The sequence below is a fragment of the Zosterops lateralis genome (assembly GCF_965231275.1).
Source record: "Zosterops lateralis genome assembly, chromosome: 4".
In the NCBI taxonomy this organism is placed as follows: Eukaryota; Metazoa; Chordata; class Aves; order Passeriformes; family Zosteropidae; genus Zosterops; species Zosterops lateralis.
Window position 1 is genome coordinate 34,408,703 of NC_139765.1, and position 20,479 is coordinate 34,429,181.

A 20,479-nucleotide genomic window follows, 5' to 3' on the forward strand; every position below is an offset into this window, starting at 1 on the left:
CCAGTCAAAATAAATCTAAACAATCTCAAATCTCTAGGTGACAATATGCAGACAAAGAATACCAAATTTCATTTGAGGAAGATTGTTTTTACTCATAGGGACACATATTGGTGTAACCAAATGAGGAAAACGGATGTGCAGTGCAAATAGCTAAACACTCTTTTTCAAACTGAGCAGTATTTTTCAAACTGAATTATAGATGTTAAACAGGGGTACTTTTCAATTAAATGCTTTATGTATTAAGAGCAACTACATAAAGCCCTAGAGGTACAAATATCTGTGTATATGTTATCATAATTATTAAATATATACATGCACACTAGGTATACATGTTTCAATAACTCATATATTGTTGAAAAGAGTGAACATTTTAATGTCTCTGCCAAATCCATCCTCAGCTCTGACAAGCTGGAAATCAGACCAATGAACTCCAGAGATTCTGAATACTAGTCTTTGGTAATAATGGACAAACAATAGTTTTACTGCTATTTTGTTGAGCTTGGTAAGGAAATAAAAGAAAAGCAAGAGAAATTAGTCAGCAGGTGTCAAATACACAATATAATTCAACCATGTAATTGATATTTGTTACTATTTTCCTATTGTGCTAGTCTCTGAAAAAGACAGTGCTTTCACTGTGTTGTATTTCATACAAATTTTGTGATAAATTAAAAGTAGTTCATTTTTGTTTACTTCGATAAGGGTTTCTGCAGAAAACATACTGAAATGCACCTGGTAATCCGTGTAAAATCTTGACAGATACTCTTCTTCACAGTATTACCTGCACCATTGCTTAAGTTTCTCCTGTTCTAAGTGCTGCCACAGAAATAAATGGTGCATGCTCTAGAGTACGTGCAATAGCACAAGACAGGTATTTACCCAGTAACAATTTGGTCCAGAATTCATAATGAAGCAAAGTGATAAAATCTACTGTCTTATTACCAGCCTGAAATGTTAGTGTATTACTATTTTTGAAGTATAGAAGTGCCTCCTGAGCCAGGCATTTTGAGTTCAGGCAGAGTCAGGGCCCAGTGATGGTGCAGAAGGGCAGGAGAAGGTCCTGTGGTCAGTCAGTGCCCAGCTGAGTGCCACAGCTGCACAGTGCCCCTGGACTACAGTGCCCTTGTCACCAGCACCAGTGACCTCCACGGGCGTATCAATAAAACACTGATAGCCAGGACCTTGTCAATAGTTATCACGAATACAGGCCATCAACAGTAAAGGTCCATGGGGTGAGTATTTTCATGTTTTCCATTTAAAATTAGCAATCTCCCACAGATTCAGAGCATTTCCAGTCATTTTTGCATGTTGTCATTCATTATGTGCGCTTCAGTGATGTGAAAGCAGAGCCTGGAAGTGCTATCCACCATACAGGCAGGATTGCAGAGAGCAGTGCCAGTGCAAGATCGTAAGAATAAAATAACCAAGACATGCCAGAAGCTGCAAAAGCAAGAGGTTTTAGCTTTCTTTGACAGAATTTGAAGCACAGGAGGTAAAGACTTAAACTGTAAAAAATGTGTAACTGAGGACTGGAGCTTGGTGTGCTACCTACTCATAAACATACAAGATTTGTTTTCATTGCTGCCTGACTTTCTACTACTGTCTGATCTCCAAGGCTCCCTCATGAGGATGATTTCACTGTGATTAGTGTTTCTCCATAACAATGATAGCTAAATAGAAATATTAATAAAAGTTCAGGAATCTCAAAAAGGGAGAATTCATCATGTAAATATGTTGAAAATATGTATTACTCATAACTCCCACAGGTTTTTATTTTAATACAGTAGTATTTTTCTTGATATGTCAGGATAGGTTTTAAAGGACTCAATTGTGTAAAGTTTCTAGAAAGCTCACCCCTAAATAGCAATAAAATACATTGAAATTCCAGGCAAATAGAAACTAAACCCAGCTGAGGGGTTGTCAGTCTTTAGTTCAAAAGTGAAATTTGTGCTAAAAAAACCCCATACTTGAAAATTTGACTGATTCTTTTTTGATTTACATTGTTGAATGGGGGAGAAGACAAAGTGCTAAGTTTAAAAAAAACTTAAAGAAGTTCTTTTCTTCCCCCAAAGTGAACCCAAAGTGCGTTGTTAGGGCTGATGCCTTCATTCCCTGCCTCCCAAACTTATTTTTTTAAGTCTGAAGAGTTTTTTCTTTTATTTTGTTCCCTTGAAGTATGGCTAGTGTTGATTAAAATGCTGTATGTTCCATAGGTGTATTAGGTCCTAGCTATTGTGAAAATAGAGCTCAAATTCTGTATTTTCCCTTTTAAACATACCTGGTTGTAAAGCTGAGAACCTACATTGCTGAATGGAAAAACAAAAGCATTTCAAAACTAAAGTAATCTTTATGGAGATTCCTTTTTATCTACTGCTTCAAAAGACTTTGTATGTATCTATGAGTTTTGTTCATGAAATCAGAATGTGGTATTTATGATACTCTGAAGAACATCTTGTGTTCTCTCTCTCTCAAGTACTGTGTATGTAGCTAATTATCAATCCTGTGCAGTTCATTTGACCATGATCCTGAACCATACTGAGATTTGTTTCAATGTTGGAAGATGACACAAACAAATTCAGTTAAGGTGGGAAAATTTATGAGTAACCGCTTTTGAAAAGCTTGAAATAATTTCATTGCTTTTATAGAATCTCAGAATCATAGAAAGGTTTGAGTTGGAAGGGACCTTAAAGATCACATAGTTCCGACTCCCCTGCCACAGGCAGGAATGCCTTCTACTACACCAGGTCTGTCAGAGTCTGGCCTTGAACATCTCCAGGGATGGAGAGTCCACAGTCTCTCAGGGCAATCTCTTCATAAAGTGATACGGCACTGGAACCTTATAAGTAAAGAATTCTTTCTAAGATCTAAGCTAAATCTGCCCTCCTTCAGTTTAATGGCATCCTGCTTTGTCCTATCACTATATAGAGAAGTATATAAAGTACTCCTAATAAAATTAATTGCCTGAAGACTGAAACTGTAGTGAGGTAAAATTGGCCACTCAAGTTTCAGCAGCAGAGGTACCTGGTCATTTAGGATTTTGCATGTTTAGAAATGGATTTTGATGTCACACCTCTCAAATAATTTTAAATTAATTAATTTGCAATATACCTGAAGTAAACGGATAGGGCAGTGTTTTCCCTGCCTCATTTTGTGTCTGATGATGTGAATAAATCCACTGCATCTTTGTGTAGAGCCTGTGTGTTCCATTATATTTTCATTTTATCTAATAAGCCCAGTTCATATTTTGCCATTTTTTTTGTGTCCTGTTTCTTCCTTTCCTTTTTAGTTATCCTTCACAGTGTTGTAGTTTTTCAACTACTGTGGGAAAATAAATCTTTTATTTCTTTTATTTTTATATTTTAGTGTTCTACTCTGATTAGTAATCAGACTGTTTTCCTTGTTAAATAGAAGGAATTTATGCTATTGCTCACTGAATTATAATCTCATGTTATCTTTATCTACTATGAAATTTTCTTATTACATTGTCCTTTTCACTACCATGGCTGATGGGTATGGCTCTATCAGGTACTTCTTCAGATCAGTACCGGCTTATGTATTCATCTTCTGTTCTATGCTGTATTTTAATATTTGAAATCAATATTCCTTTAACATCTGGATTCAGGCTATTTAGTGTATAGGCATGATATGTAGATTTGGCCATTTATGGAAATGGAGACCAGTTCAAATTTTGAGTCAGACTTGCTGAATCCTAGCTTCATTAAAAAAAAAAAAAAAAACATAATTCAACAATGTCTGTAGATAATGGACATAAATTCTGCTAATTTAGAGGGAATTTCTGTGGGATAGAGGAGTATTTCTGTAGTATAGAGGAGGTATTTAGCAAAAATTTAAATTCAAAAGGCTGGGCTTTAGGAACATTGAAATAATTTATTAGTTGAGAGAGAAAAAAGTTGTATAAGGTTACGTTCAGAATTTTTATGACTGAGTAGGGGTTTTAAAACTGAGCCATTTGTTTTGGAGTACCTTTGACATCTGGACAACAGAATCAAAATTCAATGGAAATTCTTTAATGTTTTGATGTGCCTTGTGAGTCACAAAACTAAGATGCAAAACAGAGTAGAATGTTGTGGATCAATATGCCTGTGAGAAAAGAACAAGCTGAAGGAATATTTTTCAGATGAGGGGTATTTTCATGGACTTAAGATACAGAAGTTTGAAAGGTCCAACTAGAAAAGTAATACTCTACTATTTGTTCTTAAACTGACAATGATTGGTTCCTTTTTCTCAATCAAAAAAAACCCCACCAAACCCCAAACTTTTCAGTTCTATTGAATGAGCATGGCAAAGAAGGCAGAGAGCCAAATTTAGACTTTCTTTAGACTCAGCTATGGAGAGACTTGAAATTTTAATCTTCTTTAGAGTCACATTGAAAGGTGTTACTGTAGTCCAGATCATGTCTGGAAATAGGAAAATAATGTCTGTGATTGTAGAAATAGAATATAATCATTTTAGATCCACAAGCAGAAGATGATAAGGAGAAAATGTGATATATTAGATAATATTTTAGGAGGTATAACTTGTACTTCAGTGTTTAGGTTGATTGTCCAGTTTTGGATACAACAATCCTAAATAGAATAATGATATTTATCCGCATTATTTTCTATTAATCTGTCTTAGGGTGGGGAGTAGGGGGTATCTTGATTTGTTTTCAGCAGCTGTGATGCCATCCTCAAGAATATTGCCTTTTACTTTCCAAAATAAAGAACACAGCATGGAAAACATTAGGTATTTAACATTAGAGGTTAGATAGTATGTGGGTACTTGGAAAGCTGTCTGTGGACATGTTTTGTCGTAGATATTTTAAGCTGGATATCATAAACATAAAAACATCAGTAGAACAGATAGGCATTTCTCAAAAATAACATCACAAAATTTTATCTGCATTGAGCAATCATTTTCTTACCTAGATCTCTGCTATTTTTGCTGTCTGCTTTTGTAATGATCATTAGAATTTAAGAGGTTTTGGAGTCTACTGAGGAAAAAATTAGTCATCTGTGTCTTCACCCAGATCATCAAACCTTCTTCCATGTTTTGGCAACCTGTTTAAAAGTTACACAAAAAGTACAGTGATTAAATAAGCACATTTGCAAAAAAATTGCACATTATTGAAAGCTAAATCAGAAAAAAATAAGTAACAAAAAGGTATATGACAGCAATTAAAAACTTTTGCTTCAACAAAGTAAAAAGCAAAAATTTATCTTTACTAGTATGACACTGAAGAATTTCCATGCTTCCTTGGAAGCACTAATTCTGCCTTAATATATTCATTAAATCAAGAATAGAACAAGTATGAAAACAATTTAGCTGTGTGGTTCTTTGCAGTTTAGATCTGTTATCTGATGACTACCCGAGAGCTAAAACTTCTGCAATGTGCCAGACTTCAAACTCTTTATTGTTCCTGTATATATTTGCTCTGCATTCATTACAGTAATAAAATCATTGAAACCGTAATGCTTAACAATGATGGATTTTTGGCAAAGTGATCATTCCTAAACATTTAGAAATCAAGAAAATCCCTCCAAATAATGATACATAATGTTGCATTATTTTATCTGCCTGACATCTAAAAGGGACAAAGGGAAAATTGATTTTTTTTCTTATTTATTTATATACTTGGAAAGTGATGGTACCTAAAGACCCATGGAGGCTAAAAAAAAACAATCAAACTCTTTCAAATATGTGTTAAAATGACAATGTTCTACACTAGTGTTTAAAAAATATTCTTATTCAGCTAAGGGACGGTTAAGGATTTGTATAGTTACGGGTGATAATTCAAAATGAACATAATATAGTGACATAACATAGTGATGTCTGCTTTTTAATGGATCAACAAAAGATTATCATATGAAAAGTTCAGATCTCTTGTTGCCTGTCAATTAATATATCCTATGATTTTACATTTTTTATGTTATGTGTAGTTGCTCTACATCAATTAGAATTTTTTGTCTCTTGAAGTATCTCACTTAATATACCTGAAAGGGTCTTTTAGCACTAACTGATGGCTAATTTTGTTTGGTGGAAGCAATAATTTCAATACTTTTAATTTGAGAGATATTCGAACCATAAAGAAAAAGTGAGTGAAGCTGTTCACAAAAAAAACCCAAAAAACCAAAAAAACAACCCAAATATTAAATTACTGATTGTGTAAGAAACAAGGCTATGCCAATGAGATTATACCAGTCCTTTTTCTGTTACTTAAGACAGATGTAACTCTCTTATTTAAGCAAAATGTTTTAAAGTTCAGTGTATTTGTACAACCCCTAAAGACACAGATTGTCTCAGACAGTTTTATTTCCCACTCTTGTAGTTTCCTATAATTGCTCAGATGAAATGTTGCCTTCAAGTCTTGGCACTGAAATCAGTGCGAGTATATGACTTCTACAGGGGCTGTAGCTTGGAATTTTCAGTGAGCCGTGAATCAGCCTGCTGATCAGAATCTCATATTACAGCAATTTTCAACATTTTTGACATTCTTAAGGAAGAATTGTTTAAAGTTTTACATCTCAAATGTTGCTCAGAGTAATTCAAATGGTCTTTGCAATACGCACTTAAATATAACTTAAACAGATTTGGAAAAAAAAGGTTCAAATTAAAATTAAATTATTCATATCAAAGTAAGTTTATCTGGATGTCAATTAGAACTAAATTTAATTTAATTTAATTTAATAAATGTTCCACAAAATCTTGGCTGCTGCACACACTTACCAGGTAGTACTACCTAAAATTCTCCCTCCTACCCCATGCTTTTGTATTCTAGGACAGTCTTTTGGGGTGTTTCTGACTCAGGACCTATGCAGACAAAATATGGTGACAGAAGCCTTTAAACTTACACCAGCTTTCCAAAAATGGCATCTATGCACCCTACCAGTTTCTATTGTGTTTAATACATAATGTTATTCATCAGGTAAATCATTTACTATATGTGCTCATAAAAGCAGAACAATACAGAGATATCTAACTGTGCAATTTAACAAAATAAATTGTTCATATTAGCCAGATCTTCCAGTTTATCCTTGTATACAATGTAAAAAAAAATTAAAACCTAAATCTTTCTGTGCTCTGTATTGCCTGAGAGTAAGCCACAAAGTCAGAGAGAAAGCAGCCTATTTTCCAGTAGCTGCATGGGAATTTTAGTAGCATTACCACTAAATAATCAATATTTTAAATACAATAAAACCAACTGTTTATGTGCTAAAACAGTCATTGAATAGTAGAGGGTGTTAACGCACATGCTTTTCTTAACAAAAGCCATGTAAAATGTATGTTGCTGTTACTAACAGATGGGAGGCTGACACAAAACTACCACTTTGTTTCACATCACTTGGGTTTGATTCATAACCTCTTGGTACTGCCTTCCTACAGCACAAGTTTGGCATTCATCAAATTCTGTATTAAAAAGTAAGAATTGTTCTCACAGTGTTAAAAAAAAAATCAATGGCTAACTGCTGTTTCATCTTTCAAGCTAAAAAAATTTGTCCTACCACAAAATCAGGATAGAAGACAAGACAGTGTTGACTATCATATCATTTGTTCTTTGTATCCTTAATGGCCTTAAGGTATCATTAGTATGTTTAGGTTTTAAACCTCTCTGCATATAATGACCTAATTTTGCAAATACTACAAATGGCCAACATAAGATTGAATTGTTAATAGATTTTAAAAAATTGCCTGCTCAGTATTTTTTCTGGTTTCTTATATATATTTACCACTTTTTTTTTTTCTTTCTTTTGCAGATTGTAGCTTTGCGTGAACAAAATGCACACATTCAAAGGAAAATGGCAGCTGGGGAAGGGTCTGCTGAGTCAGAGCATATTGAAGGAATGGAGCCAGGGCAAAAGGTTCATGAAAAGGTATAAAATGTTAGTTGTCATTAAATATAACAATCCTTATGATAAATAATCAGGCTTTAGATTTTAGCAATGTGAATATTTTAGAGGATGTCCTTTTAGAGTATTGTCTGCCTGCTGAAATCAATATGAAAAAATGAGCTTGTTTAAACAGAAAAATGCAAATCCTTTCTCTTTGATAGGATATTGAGTTAGATCCACAGCTTATAACAAACTTTTCTTGGAATTTTTTGTAAAATGCTACGAGTACTGTATGCCACAGAGTGATGCTTTGTAGATTGCACACAGAAGAGCAAGGTGTAGTGGCATGTATATGTATGTGGAAGGCTGTATATGTAAACATTCCTGCAGAAAGAGACCCTAAGGGGATAACAGAGACTTAAAAACTAGAAAAAGTAATGTTTCACTGTACTTGTACTGCCTATAGATATTCTTAAATTCTTGTCCATGCTTGTATAGAGAACACCTACTTAGCATTCCTTCAGTAGGAAATAGGCATATAGCATTCAGGCCAAGTATTTGCTGCTTAATGCTGAAAGACAACAAAATGTAGAGACCGATTTAGAAAAAAGGTTTTCTCTTTAGCCTTAGATTTCCACATTGATAAAAACGAAGTTGAGCATCTTCCTTTCTTGCTTCAGAATCATTAAATTAAAATGATAGCATAACATAACATTTGGCAGACAGCTGAAATGGGGAGAGCTGCTGCTTGGATTTCTAATTGTGCATTTTTGTGTTATGCCATATGATGAACAGTGGCATAAATCATACTTAGAAAAAATAGCTGTCATCATTATTTATTTTATAGTCAATCCAATTTACAATGGTGCTCTCAGTGCAGGCATTAATTTTACGCATTTTGCAGTTTATGTGTATTTCGCTTTGAGTAATCTATATGGTTGAGAAACACATGGTAAACAAATACTGTTCAGCCACACTCCCTTTTTGGCAAAATCTTACTTACAGACACATCTGTGAAATTTTGATAAACACTGTTCACCCCACTCAGTTGTGCTTTTAAATACAACTACACTGTTTAGCTGAAAATCTCTGATTTCCCACTTTCTTTGTAAGGTATGTCTTCTGATTTGTGCCATTGGGTTCATGCAGAAATAAGTGGAAATAAGCCTATACATCCTTTAAGAAATCTGCATATTTAAACACTAATGAGGGGAATAAAATCCAATGCAATGTTTTATTATAATAAATTTTAATTGAATATTTCTAGAATATTATGTCCAGAAAACCTCTATGCTTCCTAATAAAAACAATTTAGGTTGGTTGGGCTAAACTGAAATAAAAGTTTCTGCTTACTGAATTTTGCTCCTTATGGTAATGAAAGCATACTGGATAGGGAGTTTAAGGGGAGTCTGTATTGACACCAGCTCAATTCACATCCTCTGCACTAGCTGCTCTCTGCCTTTCTACATTTACCTTGGTGGCTATCATAAATTATTTATTATTTAGGGAAAAGAAACTTAAAAGCTACATATAGAAACTTGCAAAAAGGCCAACTTGCACAAAGAGATGAGCTTTAAAGGACTTTGAAAAATTGTTTCAAAGAACACCTGACATAGATCACCTGCTGTGGGAATTAAGCTGCAACCATTTCTGTTATCTGATATTCTCCTACTAGGAGATCTGTGATCTGTGACCACTTGCTGCCACTCAGATCCTTCCCTTAACCTCTAAGGACAACTGCCTGATTTCCCCACAAGTGAAAGCCAGGAAAGAGAGAACTCCCAGTGAATAAGGTGCACATTGGGAAATCTAGGGAAGCAGCTAGGGATGCTGCAATGGTGGGACTGAACAGCCAAAAAAAATATACTGTGAATAAAGAGTTTGTTTTCAAATAAGCTCGTTCTTTCCTACAACATTTATTTCAGCTTCATCAAGAACCATGAAAGTTGAACTATTCAGTAAAATAGTATTTTCAGAAATGATCATATGCAAATTAGGAAACATTAAAGTTGCTTTGAAAACTAGATCTTCTCTTGTTGTACACCTTAAATGTCCACCATTACAGTAGCCCTTTCAGTTGCAATAGTGTTTTGTTGGTTCTTCTCTCATAATGGAGAATATTCCTAAATTGTCTTCCATGTATTTTAATTCAAATATATAAAAATCATTGCAAATAATTCTACTGAAGTTAATGGAGCTTAATCAGAGATTAATTAGCCTGAGGAATGAATGGTTTTATCCTCAAAGATACCTCACAGATGTATCATAAAGTTTCCTGCTTGACAAATCCACTTTGGCATGGATTTTTGTTACACTGAAGGCACAAAAGTGAAGTGAAGTGTAAATCAGTGTCGTGATTTGAAAAGCAAAATGAGTGAGAGCCTCCAAGTCAGAGATACAATTTAATAAGAAGAAAGGTAAAAAGGTAAAAAATAAAATAAAATAAATGGAATAACACAAAGGACCACTGACAGAGTGAGAATACAACCTGAGCAGGATGATGGAAGCAGTCCAGATGAGGTGGTCTTCCTGAAGCAGTGATCCTGTAGAAAGGTCTGGTAGCTCTGGTTCTCTGGGAATCCAGTGGGTAAGGGCTGCTTGTCCTGTCCCAAATCCCAGATTATATCCAGGTGAGAATGCTTGGCTCCTCCCCCTGGGTGGAGCATCTCACAATGGGATGATGAGTTGTGAAGTGGGTCCTTGATGGCCCATTAAACAGAGATAACCCCTGGAGGGACTTACCTGTGAGTCATGGGCCAGGCGTTGATGGGCCATTAGCAGAAGACAGCCCAACACTAGAGCACTGCCCTACTTGGTTTCAACAGTTCATGAAGATGGTGATAGAATAAATACTTTGTGTACATCCTACACTACAACCCAGGACAATCAGAATGTTTCTCCTTAGAAGCGCAGTGGTCCTACCTATGGTAAGGGCAGTTTTACTGACAGAAATTAGTAATTCCCTTCAGAACAATACCAAAAACAATTGGAAATAGGTACTTATACCAGGAGGAGTGAAAGAGCCTGATATTTCTGGTGCAATGAAGACCAGCTGTTACATTTTATGAGGAATTCAGAGATGTATGTAATTACTTTTCGCAAGAACTAAACAGCTGGGCCTATTTTGCTTTATAATAAACCTCAGTCTGTCACATTTAGCTTATTTAAGAGTCATGTTTTTTCTTCTTACTCATAACACTAACATATTACAACAATTAAATCAAATATTCAAAATTAAATCAGTAGGTTATGAATACAAAAATCTGTGAAAACATTGACAAAAATTATAGGTATTTTATCCTGTAGGAGTAAAAGGTGTTTTGCCAAGGCAAACATAATGGGCTAAAATGTTCAGAGTGCAAATCAAACACTATTAATAAAAGTAGCAAATGTCTTTCAGAGCAATCATCAGAATCTGTTCTGGTTTTTAGACTTGATTTTTTTTGGATTTTCTGGTGCATGTTTTTGTGTGATTAATAGAAAACTGCAGAAAATTTCCAGCTTCAGTTTTTACTGAAAAAAGTTTGTATAACATACACTCCTCTGTTTTGAATTAATAAATTTCAAAAATCTTTCCTTTCAACTGGGAGCATAGTGAAATGGCAGAGAAAGGAGTGAAGGAAGGATGTATGTATAAATATGATGTATAAAAATTGTTGGGAGCTGTGATTCTTGCCCAAAAGCAGATACACTCTACATTAGAGAAAAAATAAAAAATACATTTGATAAGCAGATGATGAGTTTGTTTACAAGCACTGCAGATATCTTTCTGGTTTTCTAATCATCTCCTTCTGGATTAACATTGCTAAAGCTATTTAAAGAATCGTGCACTGAGGGGGACTTAATGAAGGTTGATGGTTTGACACACCTGGGAAGGTGAGGAGTGTTGAGTGAAAGGAAACATGGATAAGAGCTGCAGCTGGGATTAGAAGCCTTCATGAATCTAAGGACAGTACAGCAGTGTTCTTTCAGAGAGAGTCTAGGCAAATATTTTTAAATACTGTTCTAATTAATAGTTTAGTATGGCTGTGTGTCTATGAATACTTACTGCCTCACCTTATAGCATAGAGAGCTGCATTACTTATGCATAGTTTAAATGATGAATCAATAGACTTACATCTTAGTCAAGGAATCCATGCTTTGCTTTCTTCATACAAGTTTCTTTTCCTTTTTACCTGGTAGAAACTCCTATATGCTACTATATATTAAGCCTGTTAAAACACAGCTTTAAAGGGAGAATTTTGCAGGGGAATTTCACATTTTGAGTACTGTGATAGCTGACAGGCTGACCGCTGGATGATTTACTGCAAGGAGTTCCCAAGACTTAATTTTTAATGGTAGAATGGGGAGGCTACTAAGAAAAAGGTGTTATTCGAGACAAATGAGGGTTGAGTGTATAGCTGGGTTTGAACAGCTAGATAGCCCTTACAGTAAAGGAGCAGTAGCTGATTTCTGTCTGTGAGAGCTGAGAAAGCCTTCTAATAGTGTAAAAGAGAAACATTTGGCAAGCATTTTGGAAGGGACCAGCAACGAGAGAAAAAAATGCCCACCCATCAAACAAACCCCCTCCCCTCGCTCATTTTGCAAAAGAACTTGAGTGGGACAGATGATCACAGGCATCAGAAAGATGAATAAGAGCTGAAAGCTGATCAGGAAACAGACATTCTAAATCTTTAAATTACTAAGAAACTAGGAATCTTTTGATGGCTCAGTGGAAAGATCAAGAAAGTGAGGATGTTTAGAGAGAAAAGTGCTAGAGAAAGTAGCTATTTTTACATCAGTAGTGAGGTGGGGAAGAAAAATTTCAGTTGAGAGAATATTGTATTTGATGGCTGATTAAAGGTTGGAGATGATTCAAAGTAATTGAAGAGGAGACCTCTAATGATCAGATTACTGCCTGACACAGACCAAAATGTGTGAAACAACCTACAGAAGTAAAATGATTTTCAAACACAGAGGCAATCGACCACTTAGAAATGACTGTGACAGCTTAGGTTTAAAACTACTGCTTTTGGCATAGTTTACACACTCCGGTTCGTGTACTGGTTACATGGATGATGAACATGCTGCTTTTGTTTGTGTAGTTATCCTTTGGGTTCGGTCTGTTGCATAGCAATATGTCTCTGTTAGTATCAATTTATTTTGAACATTTTGCACGAGGTATTTCAATGGAATGAGGGAAAGAACTCTACACTACAGTAAAAAGCATCCACTAGTAACTTTCTTATTCTTACATCTCAAACAGCATCAGTATTACTGCTGCAGCACTGATTTTTACTCTTGTTTTAACAAAATTAAATTATCTGTATAATTTAGCCTGGTGGTTATTTTACTTACTTTTGATATTCCTACAGTGTAGAATTCAGATAAGTTTATTTGACCTGTGAAGTAAACTGTATTTCTGTCTTTTCCCTGATGATGTGGCCTTCATAACCAGATTTTCAAAATTGAGAGGAGCAACTCCATCATTATAGAGCTAAAAAATAATCTTTTCTTCCCCCCTGGGATTCGTGACAAAATTTTCCAAATTTTTGTGTGAGAACCATGGTGCAATGGGGATTTATGGTGCAATGAACTTGCCAATACTGCTTTAAAAAAGAAGTGTCAGTTTATGTTATTTGCCATTTAGAGAGTGTCCTAGTAAAAAGTAGGCATAAGGCACAGAATTTTAGGGTTTAAATAAACAAAACCACAAATAAAAAGGGAGAATACACATACACACAAAAACCCCAACCACACAACCCAGTGCTTACACCATAAAAATACTTGTCCTCAGAATTCTAAAAGACCAGACTTCTGCATTTTTAGATTACTTTCAATTATTCAAAGGTACCTTATGGTTAGACAGAGTTTAATTTATCTCTGACATGGAAATGCTTGTGCATATGGACATCCTTTGAACCACCTGTGCTTGTACTACCAAAACTAAGAGGCACAAATGAGGAATTCTGTCACACTAATGAGTCCTGTCTCTACTGCAGGTTGTTCAGAGATAACCTCGTGAGATGTTGTTGGTTTCCTTCTCACCACTCTCTGAGGTTAAAGGCTAGTACAAAATACATAATTAATTACTGGTGGATAGTATTTAGGCCAAATATTTTGTGTCAGATATTTTACAACTAGAGAGAAAACGTCACCTAGAGGTGCTTTTTTACTGTTCTTGGGATTTGCTTTAAAAAAATTAGGTTTTCATGTATGTTCTACCCCATATGTAGTTGAACGTAAGTTCTTCCTACAAAATAAAATGGAAAAGAACTTTGCTATATAACCTGGGACAATTTTACCATTTCTTTTGCAAACGTCCATAGATGGTGTCCCTACTGGTTTATTATTTTTCCCTAGGTAACTCAAATTAGTTTGCCTCCCGTGTTATTCTGCTAGGGTTTAATTGAAAGGGCAGTATGAATTAGATTAACAGACTACAAATAAAGTAAGATTAGCCTTTCTTCACAATTTCTCATGGTGTTCCTTTTACCATTGTTCTTTGTTTTTTCTAGTAACCTAGTCTGTAGCTGCTTTTCCTTTTATTATCTCATTTAGAGAGAAGCAGCAATATAGGGGGAATTTATGGTTATTCTTAATGCTCCAATTTGCTGTCTTCTCTCTGCTGACATTTCTATGTGAGCAGCAGATTGTCTTACTGCTATGCTTTTTGGATCTTGAAAGAAGAAAATAAAATTCCAGGGGTGTTATTTTCACGTTTGTACTGTTCAGTGGTAGGGAACATTTCCTTTCTTCCTCCATTTCCACAGACCTTAAGAAATTAAAAATTTACTTCTTCCCCTATATATTTCTTGTTTAATCCCTATTATCCCCTTAGTCCTTTCTCTGCAGTGTGTCACCATCACCGTCATCAGATTTACTTGATGATTATTCCATCCTTTCTGTTTCTCCTCCTATCTGGTTTAACTATATTTAGGTGAGTATAAAGGCTTTCTTTATGAAGGAAAAGTAAATTTAAAACCCATAGTAACAACCATGTTATTTATGTTGTATCAGTTATTTGTCTAGTGTAGTGATGTGATGATATAACAGAAAAAAGAAAGCAAAAAAAAAAAAAAATCCCAGCTTACAAAAACCCACAACAGGCATCCTCTTGCTGTTGCTCTTCCCTCATTCTTCCCAGGAGAGGAGGAATGCAAGTGCTGCATTGCTGGGTAGAGATGTCATTGCTCATATACCTTTGTTTGCTCTTACCTAGCTGAAGAAAAGATGTCTTAAGCTTCTATTGAGCCTTAGAGTCTGATGCCAGCCAAATTTCTCATGTGGCTGAGAAACCTGTGGAAAGGGGCAGGAGTAGCAGGTGAGCACACACTGCAGCTGTGTGTACCTGCTGTGTCTGGAGAAGGCAAGAAAGATGAGGGGGAAAATGTATGATAATGCCCCTTCTGCAGCACTGAAGTCTAAATAAGTAAATGTGATAGAAACAGATGGATTCTTTCTATTGGGTGAACAGGTTAGCAAAAAACCCTCAAAGCATTGAAGCATGTGAGCTATTTGCCACATTTCTTTTTTCGAGGAAAAATAGCCACTGGTCTTAGATTCTTTCATGTGCACTAATTGAACTTAAGGAGTGTGTCCGTATGTAGCTTTTTTCACAATCACCTTTGACAGACAGCATCATCAAATTTGTTGAACACTTCATCTGGGTGATTAACTTCTAAGACCAATCTAGGGACCATGTGCATTTGTTGTTTTCTCTCCTAGAATGTTTTGACTAGTTAGAAAGTTTTCTTTAACATTCCTTCTTTAAAAATTTCCTAATTGTTTCAGATTACTTCCAATACTTTTTTTCCACCACCCCAATTAATTTGACACTATTTCTTCCATTTTTGGGAAGTATAGGGATATGGATTTCTTCCATTTGTTGTAGTATAGGGATATGATAGTTAAGAATGTCTATTTTGAAACTTTTTTGGGTATGCTTTTCTGAAAAGCTTTACTCTAGTGCTTCAGGTAATAATTAGCAGAGATCTATTAATTTCATTGTTTCAAACATTCAACTAATAGTTTATTTACAAAGGATTGTAATTAATATACAGCAACAGCATTGTGATTGATTTATTAATTGCAATGTGTTGCAATGGATGCACAGCATCAACAAGAAGCTCCTAGAATACCAGGAAACAAAAAAATTCAACTAGATAAAAAAATTTTGGCCAGAGAAAGAATAAGAAAAAGCATAAAACATGGACATTATTCATAAAACTGATAATAGAGAAGAAGTTGCAGTTCTGCCTTTCTAGCTTATTCCATGGGAAATTTCTCTGGAGAATGGGTGGTTCCTGCTCCTTTCACTAATTCAGAAAATGAATTTGAATCATTATCTACAGAATGCCTTTTGCTTCTATGGACATAGCTTATTTTCACATTCCTGTTCAAGCTCTTTTTGTATGGGAGAGAAGGGAAATTATTACCAATTATTATCCTGTTTGAGTATTTGAGTACTATTTAGTTTGTGACTGCTGCACATTAATAGTGTTTTGATTTAAGCAGAATAATTGAACACTTTCACAATATCAAACTAAGTGTAAATAAGTTTTTAATTTGCTATGGTGATCTTAACATGATATCCTGAAAGTATATAAACAATGCTTCAGCAGCTAACATAAAATATCTAATTGGAACTGAGTTATTTGACGTAGTGAATTTTTAAAGTAATTTTATTCAGTGATGAACAATGGAGCAGGTGATCTTGATCTGTGTTCATTTTATGGCTGATTGAGAAAAGAATGCTGTTAAAGCCGTTAAATAATGTTCTTAAAATGTACTAGAAGATTTCTGTATAAATACATTAATATATTTCTGTATAAATACAATAAAATATACAAAGTGCTAATGAAAGCTGGTTTCTGCTCAGACCCTGCTAGCAAATTTTCATATATACATTGCTATGCACATTATCACCTAAACAACAAATAAGCACCTTTCAGAGCCAATATTTCTGTATGATGTTTAAAAATATAGTTACTGCAAAATGCTTTGCTCCTGTGCTTCATAGTATAAATTTTGCTAATAAAATTGTACATAATGAAGAAAGTTAATGACAGGTTAGGCACTTTGGTTTTGTTTTTTCATGTTGCAGGTCAAGTCATATATTTCTGATTTTGTTTGTTCTTTATGCCTTTTTTTTTGACATGAGAGGATTAAATTTCTATGAAACCATAGGCGTAGCCTATGCTGGAAAAGGTTAGTGTGAATATCTGTTGTAATGAGGCAATACCAGCAAGTCCTGCTTGTGAATGCACATCTGTCTGGAAGTCATTTGCAATATAAATCATATTGCTGAGATCCTATCCCAAATGCAGCATGTCTTATGGAATCTTGATTTTTTTTTCTTTATAATTTTATTCGTACCAAGGCTTTCAGCAACACATAAATTATTTCAGCAGAACTTGTTTCTAATGCAAATTTAACCAGTATGTTGTCCAGACTGAAATCACTTTCTGGTGCACTGAGTTTGTGATTTATTAATGTTGTTTCCTGTCTCCAGCAAGGTATATTTTGCAAATGACATCAGCTTGATTTAAGTTAAAATGCTATGTAAGTGTAGTTAGGACCAATGAAAGCAATTTGGTGATTTTTAGAAGTATTGTTGTAATCTGGACTCAAGTATTCATAATGCTAAACTAAACCTTTTTAGGTCTAGTATTCTGCTCTTAATGCAAGTGTTTATTACCCTCTGTGATGCTACATTCTGGAATCCATTGATATGAATTAACCTTCTGATATTTTTTCATAACTATACCAATCTTATCTACCATGAAAATGTTTTTTTCCTTTGCAGTTATTTTGGTAATTGTTAAAATAATCTTTGCTTTAGAAATTCTTTAGCTAGAGCCCACATTAAAAGATAATTAATCAGTGTCATTTCTCCATTAACAGCGCCTATCAAATGGCTCAATAGACTCAAATGATGAAGCCAGTCAAGTTGTTGAACTTCAGGAGCTATTGGAAAAGCAAAACTATGAAATGGCACAGATGAAGGAGCGTTTGGCTGCACTGTCTTCTCGGGTGGGAGAGGTAGAGCAGGAAGCAGAGACTACGAGAAAGGAGCTCATTAAAACAGAGGAAATGAACAGTAAATATCAGAGAGACATTAGAGAGGTAAGGAATTCACCACACTTACCTCATATTTCTTGTTGTTCCTGTGATATCTGCTACAAACTGATAGAGACCGATGTACATGAGCAGGAAAAGTTGAGCACTGATGAAAGCCCTTAAACATAGGAAAAAGAAAATTTAAATCAAGAAATAGTACTAGAAATTTATTCCTTTATCTCAATAAATGAAAGTAAAATTTAATTTTCCATCTCTTTCCTCCTTTTAAATTTCTCAGTATATGATCTCTTAGTCAGATCTTCTCAGTACGTATGGATGGTTAGCTTCTAAAATCTATTTTAGTATGCATCAGTTATCTTTCTGTTACACTGGCTTTTAAGAAAAGACTGGGTATAGTGTCAGTGCCATGGTTTAATTGACAAGGTGGAGTTGTGTCATAGGTTGGACCTGATGATCTCAAAGGTCTTTCCCAACCTAGCTGATCTTGTGATTCTGTATCTGTTGCCCTGATTTTCACCCTTCTAATTGTTTTCATTCTTGGACTGGAGAGTTGTCACACATTGTAACACAGACAAAGTAGATGGTTTTCACATTCCTTTCTGTGACAGACTGCTGGTTTGACCACTGAGGTCATAGGAGTGTTCCTCTTATCCCCCAATCCTTAACCAAATCCCAAAAACAATGTAAGTTGAGATTCTCAAAATACAGGGCTTCTTTTTCTCACTCTCAAGCTAGTGGGTGAGTGTCCTTCTTTTCGTGTCCTCTTGCAACATGTACCATAGCTACAAGAAATCCCAAAGAATTCTCTTTAAAACTGAAGATTTGCTACTGAGCACACCTCACACTCCTGTCTACTATTAGCATGAAAATTAAACTGGTATAAAATTGTGTAGCATTTTAATTACATGGTTCCTGATGGGTTTTTTTCTGTTCCATTAGGCAATGGCACAAAAGGAAGATATGGAAGAAAGAATAACCACGCTGGAGAAGCGCTACCTCAGTGCTCAGAGAGAATCCACCTCCATACACGACATGAACGATAAGCTGGAAAATGAACTGGCAAACAAGGAAGCCATCCTGCGCCAGGTGCTATACCTGCCTCAGTCAGTTGTTTTCTTCATACACAATGAAAATTACTGTCAGTTTACTATAAGAGGTTTCCATTTAGTTAATATGTTCGGCTTTAATCAACAGATCAGTTAATCTAAAAACTCTTAAATTGTTCAGCATCTCTAAATTTCATATCAGCTACTACAGATGTGAACAATAATGTCAATGTGTACATTCAGTGTTGGAAAATAACTGTGTTTTCTGATGGAGTCTTGCATAAGCGCACACAGTCTTATTCCCTAAATAGTGGAATATCTTTGCTTCTTTTGTAACAATTTTGGAATTTAATTTTAAAAAATAGCTTGAACTAAAAAAATTCCCTTCTGCAGGAAAGATCAAAATTTGCATATAATATATTCTAATGATTTTACAGATGAGTAGAGTGCAAATAATTTTTAAAAAGCTAAATTAACTCACAAATTAACTGTGAGTATGTTTTAAGAAAGCTTATAACATGACTGTGCAGCTTTTTCCCATGGTACTTTGTTTCCATGGTGATTCCAAGTCTGGAATGTAAACGGAACATAAAACACTGGTTTGTAATTTGAAGAATATGATATAAACTGAAAGGGAACATGAAGTGAATGTCATTCATACTCTATCATTCAAACCCAGCCTCAGTATCAGACTTCTTTTCCCAGCATGTCTTTAAACAATTTAAAGTGCTATATGGGAAATTAGCCTGTGTGATGTGATGATCTCTGCTTCTATAATTGTATACAGATATATCTGCACACACATGCAAACATCCCCCTATATCTGTGTGTACATATGTTTTTGATTACTTCTTCAGGGAAATTAAACCGTCAGAGCTCAAACTCTCCAGCTTTTACCTATTTTAAGAGTTATCTTCAATTTTCAGGGAAAAAAGCCACCCAACGATGGAAAAAGTAAGATGCTTGTATCTGAGTTCTAATTGTTGCCAATGTAAGTCATGCTGTGCTGCAGAGTTCTGCCTTCTCAAAGCAGGGATCAAAACAACTAGGCTGAGAGTATATATGGTCAGACTTAAAGTCTTGATTTGCAGCATTGAGATGAGAGAAGCCTAGCTTTTCATGCTTTTTGAAGGATTAAAAAGAGTCTACAGTCACACTCCTTTTTTATTTTGTCTTGTATTACCTGAATTGAACAAGAAAGCGGCAACCATTAAAAAAATCTTAATTGTGTGGTGCATCTCAGTACGTCAGAAAATGCTGCCATTATAAAAAGTCCTATTTCTCTTTAATAGTTATCACAGCTTACTCAATTTCACCTCTGTAAAATGAGATTTAATTGTGATGAATGAAATGTCAGTTTTAACTTTTCATAAGATATGGTTGCCATTCATTCAGAAAATTATGTTTGGTGATTAATTCTGAGAATTCTATCCTTTCAGAATTGCACTTCTTTCCCATTTTAGCTCATATGTAAATTTTTCTTTAAGAGAGACTGAATTTCCATTTAGAAAATTCTCATTTTACTGGCACCAGTAATATTATTTT

The 20,479-nt window shown here is 34.9% G+C and overlaps 1 protein-coding gene across 1 annotated transcript in view; it reads left to right on the top strand.

Moving 5' to 3' along the window:
* The window catches only part of PPFIA2 (PTPRF interacting protein alpha 2), a 296,559-nt gene that overhangs the window by 212,925 nt on the left and 63,155 nt on the right, over positions 1–20,479 (top strand). The window contains exons 7-9 of the mRNA XM_083859151.1: positions 7,752–7,868; positions 17,712–17,933; positions 18,828–18,974. Coding sequence (XP_083715277.1) covers positions 7,752–7,868; positions 17,712–17,933; positions 18,828–18,974 — 486 coding nt within the window. The remainder of the gene's footprint in view (positions 1–7,751; positions 7,869–17,711; positions 17,934–18,827; positions 18,975–20,479) is intronic.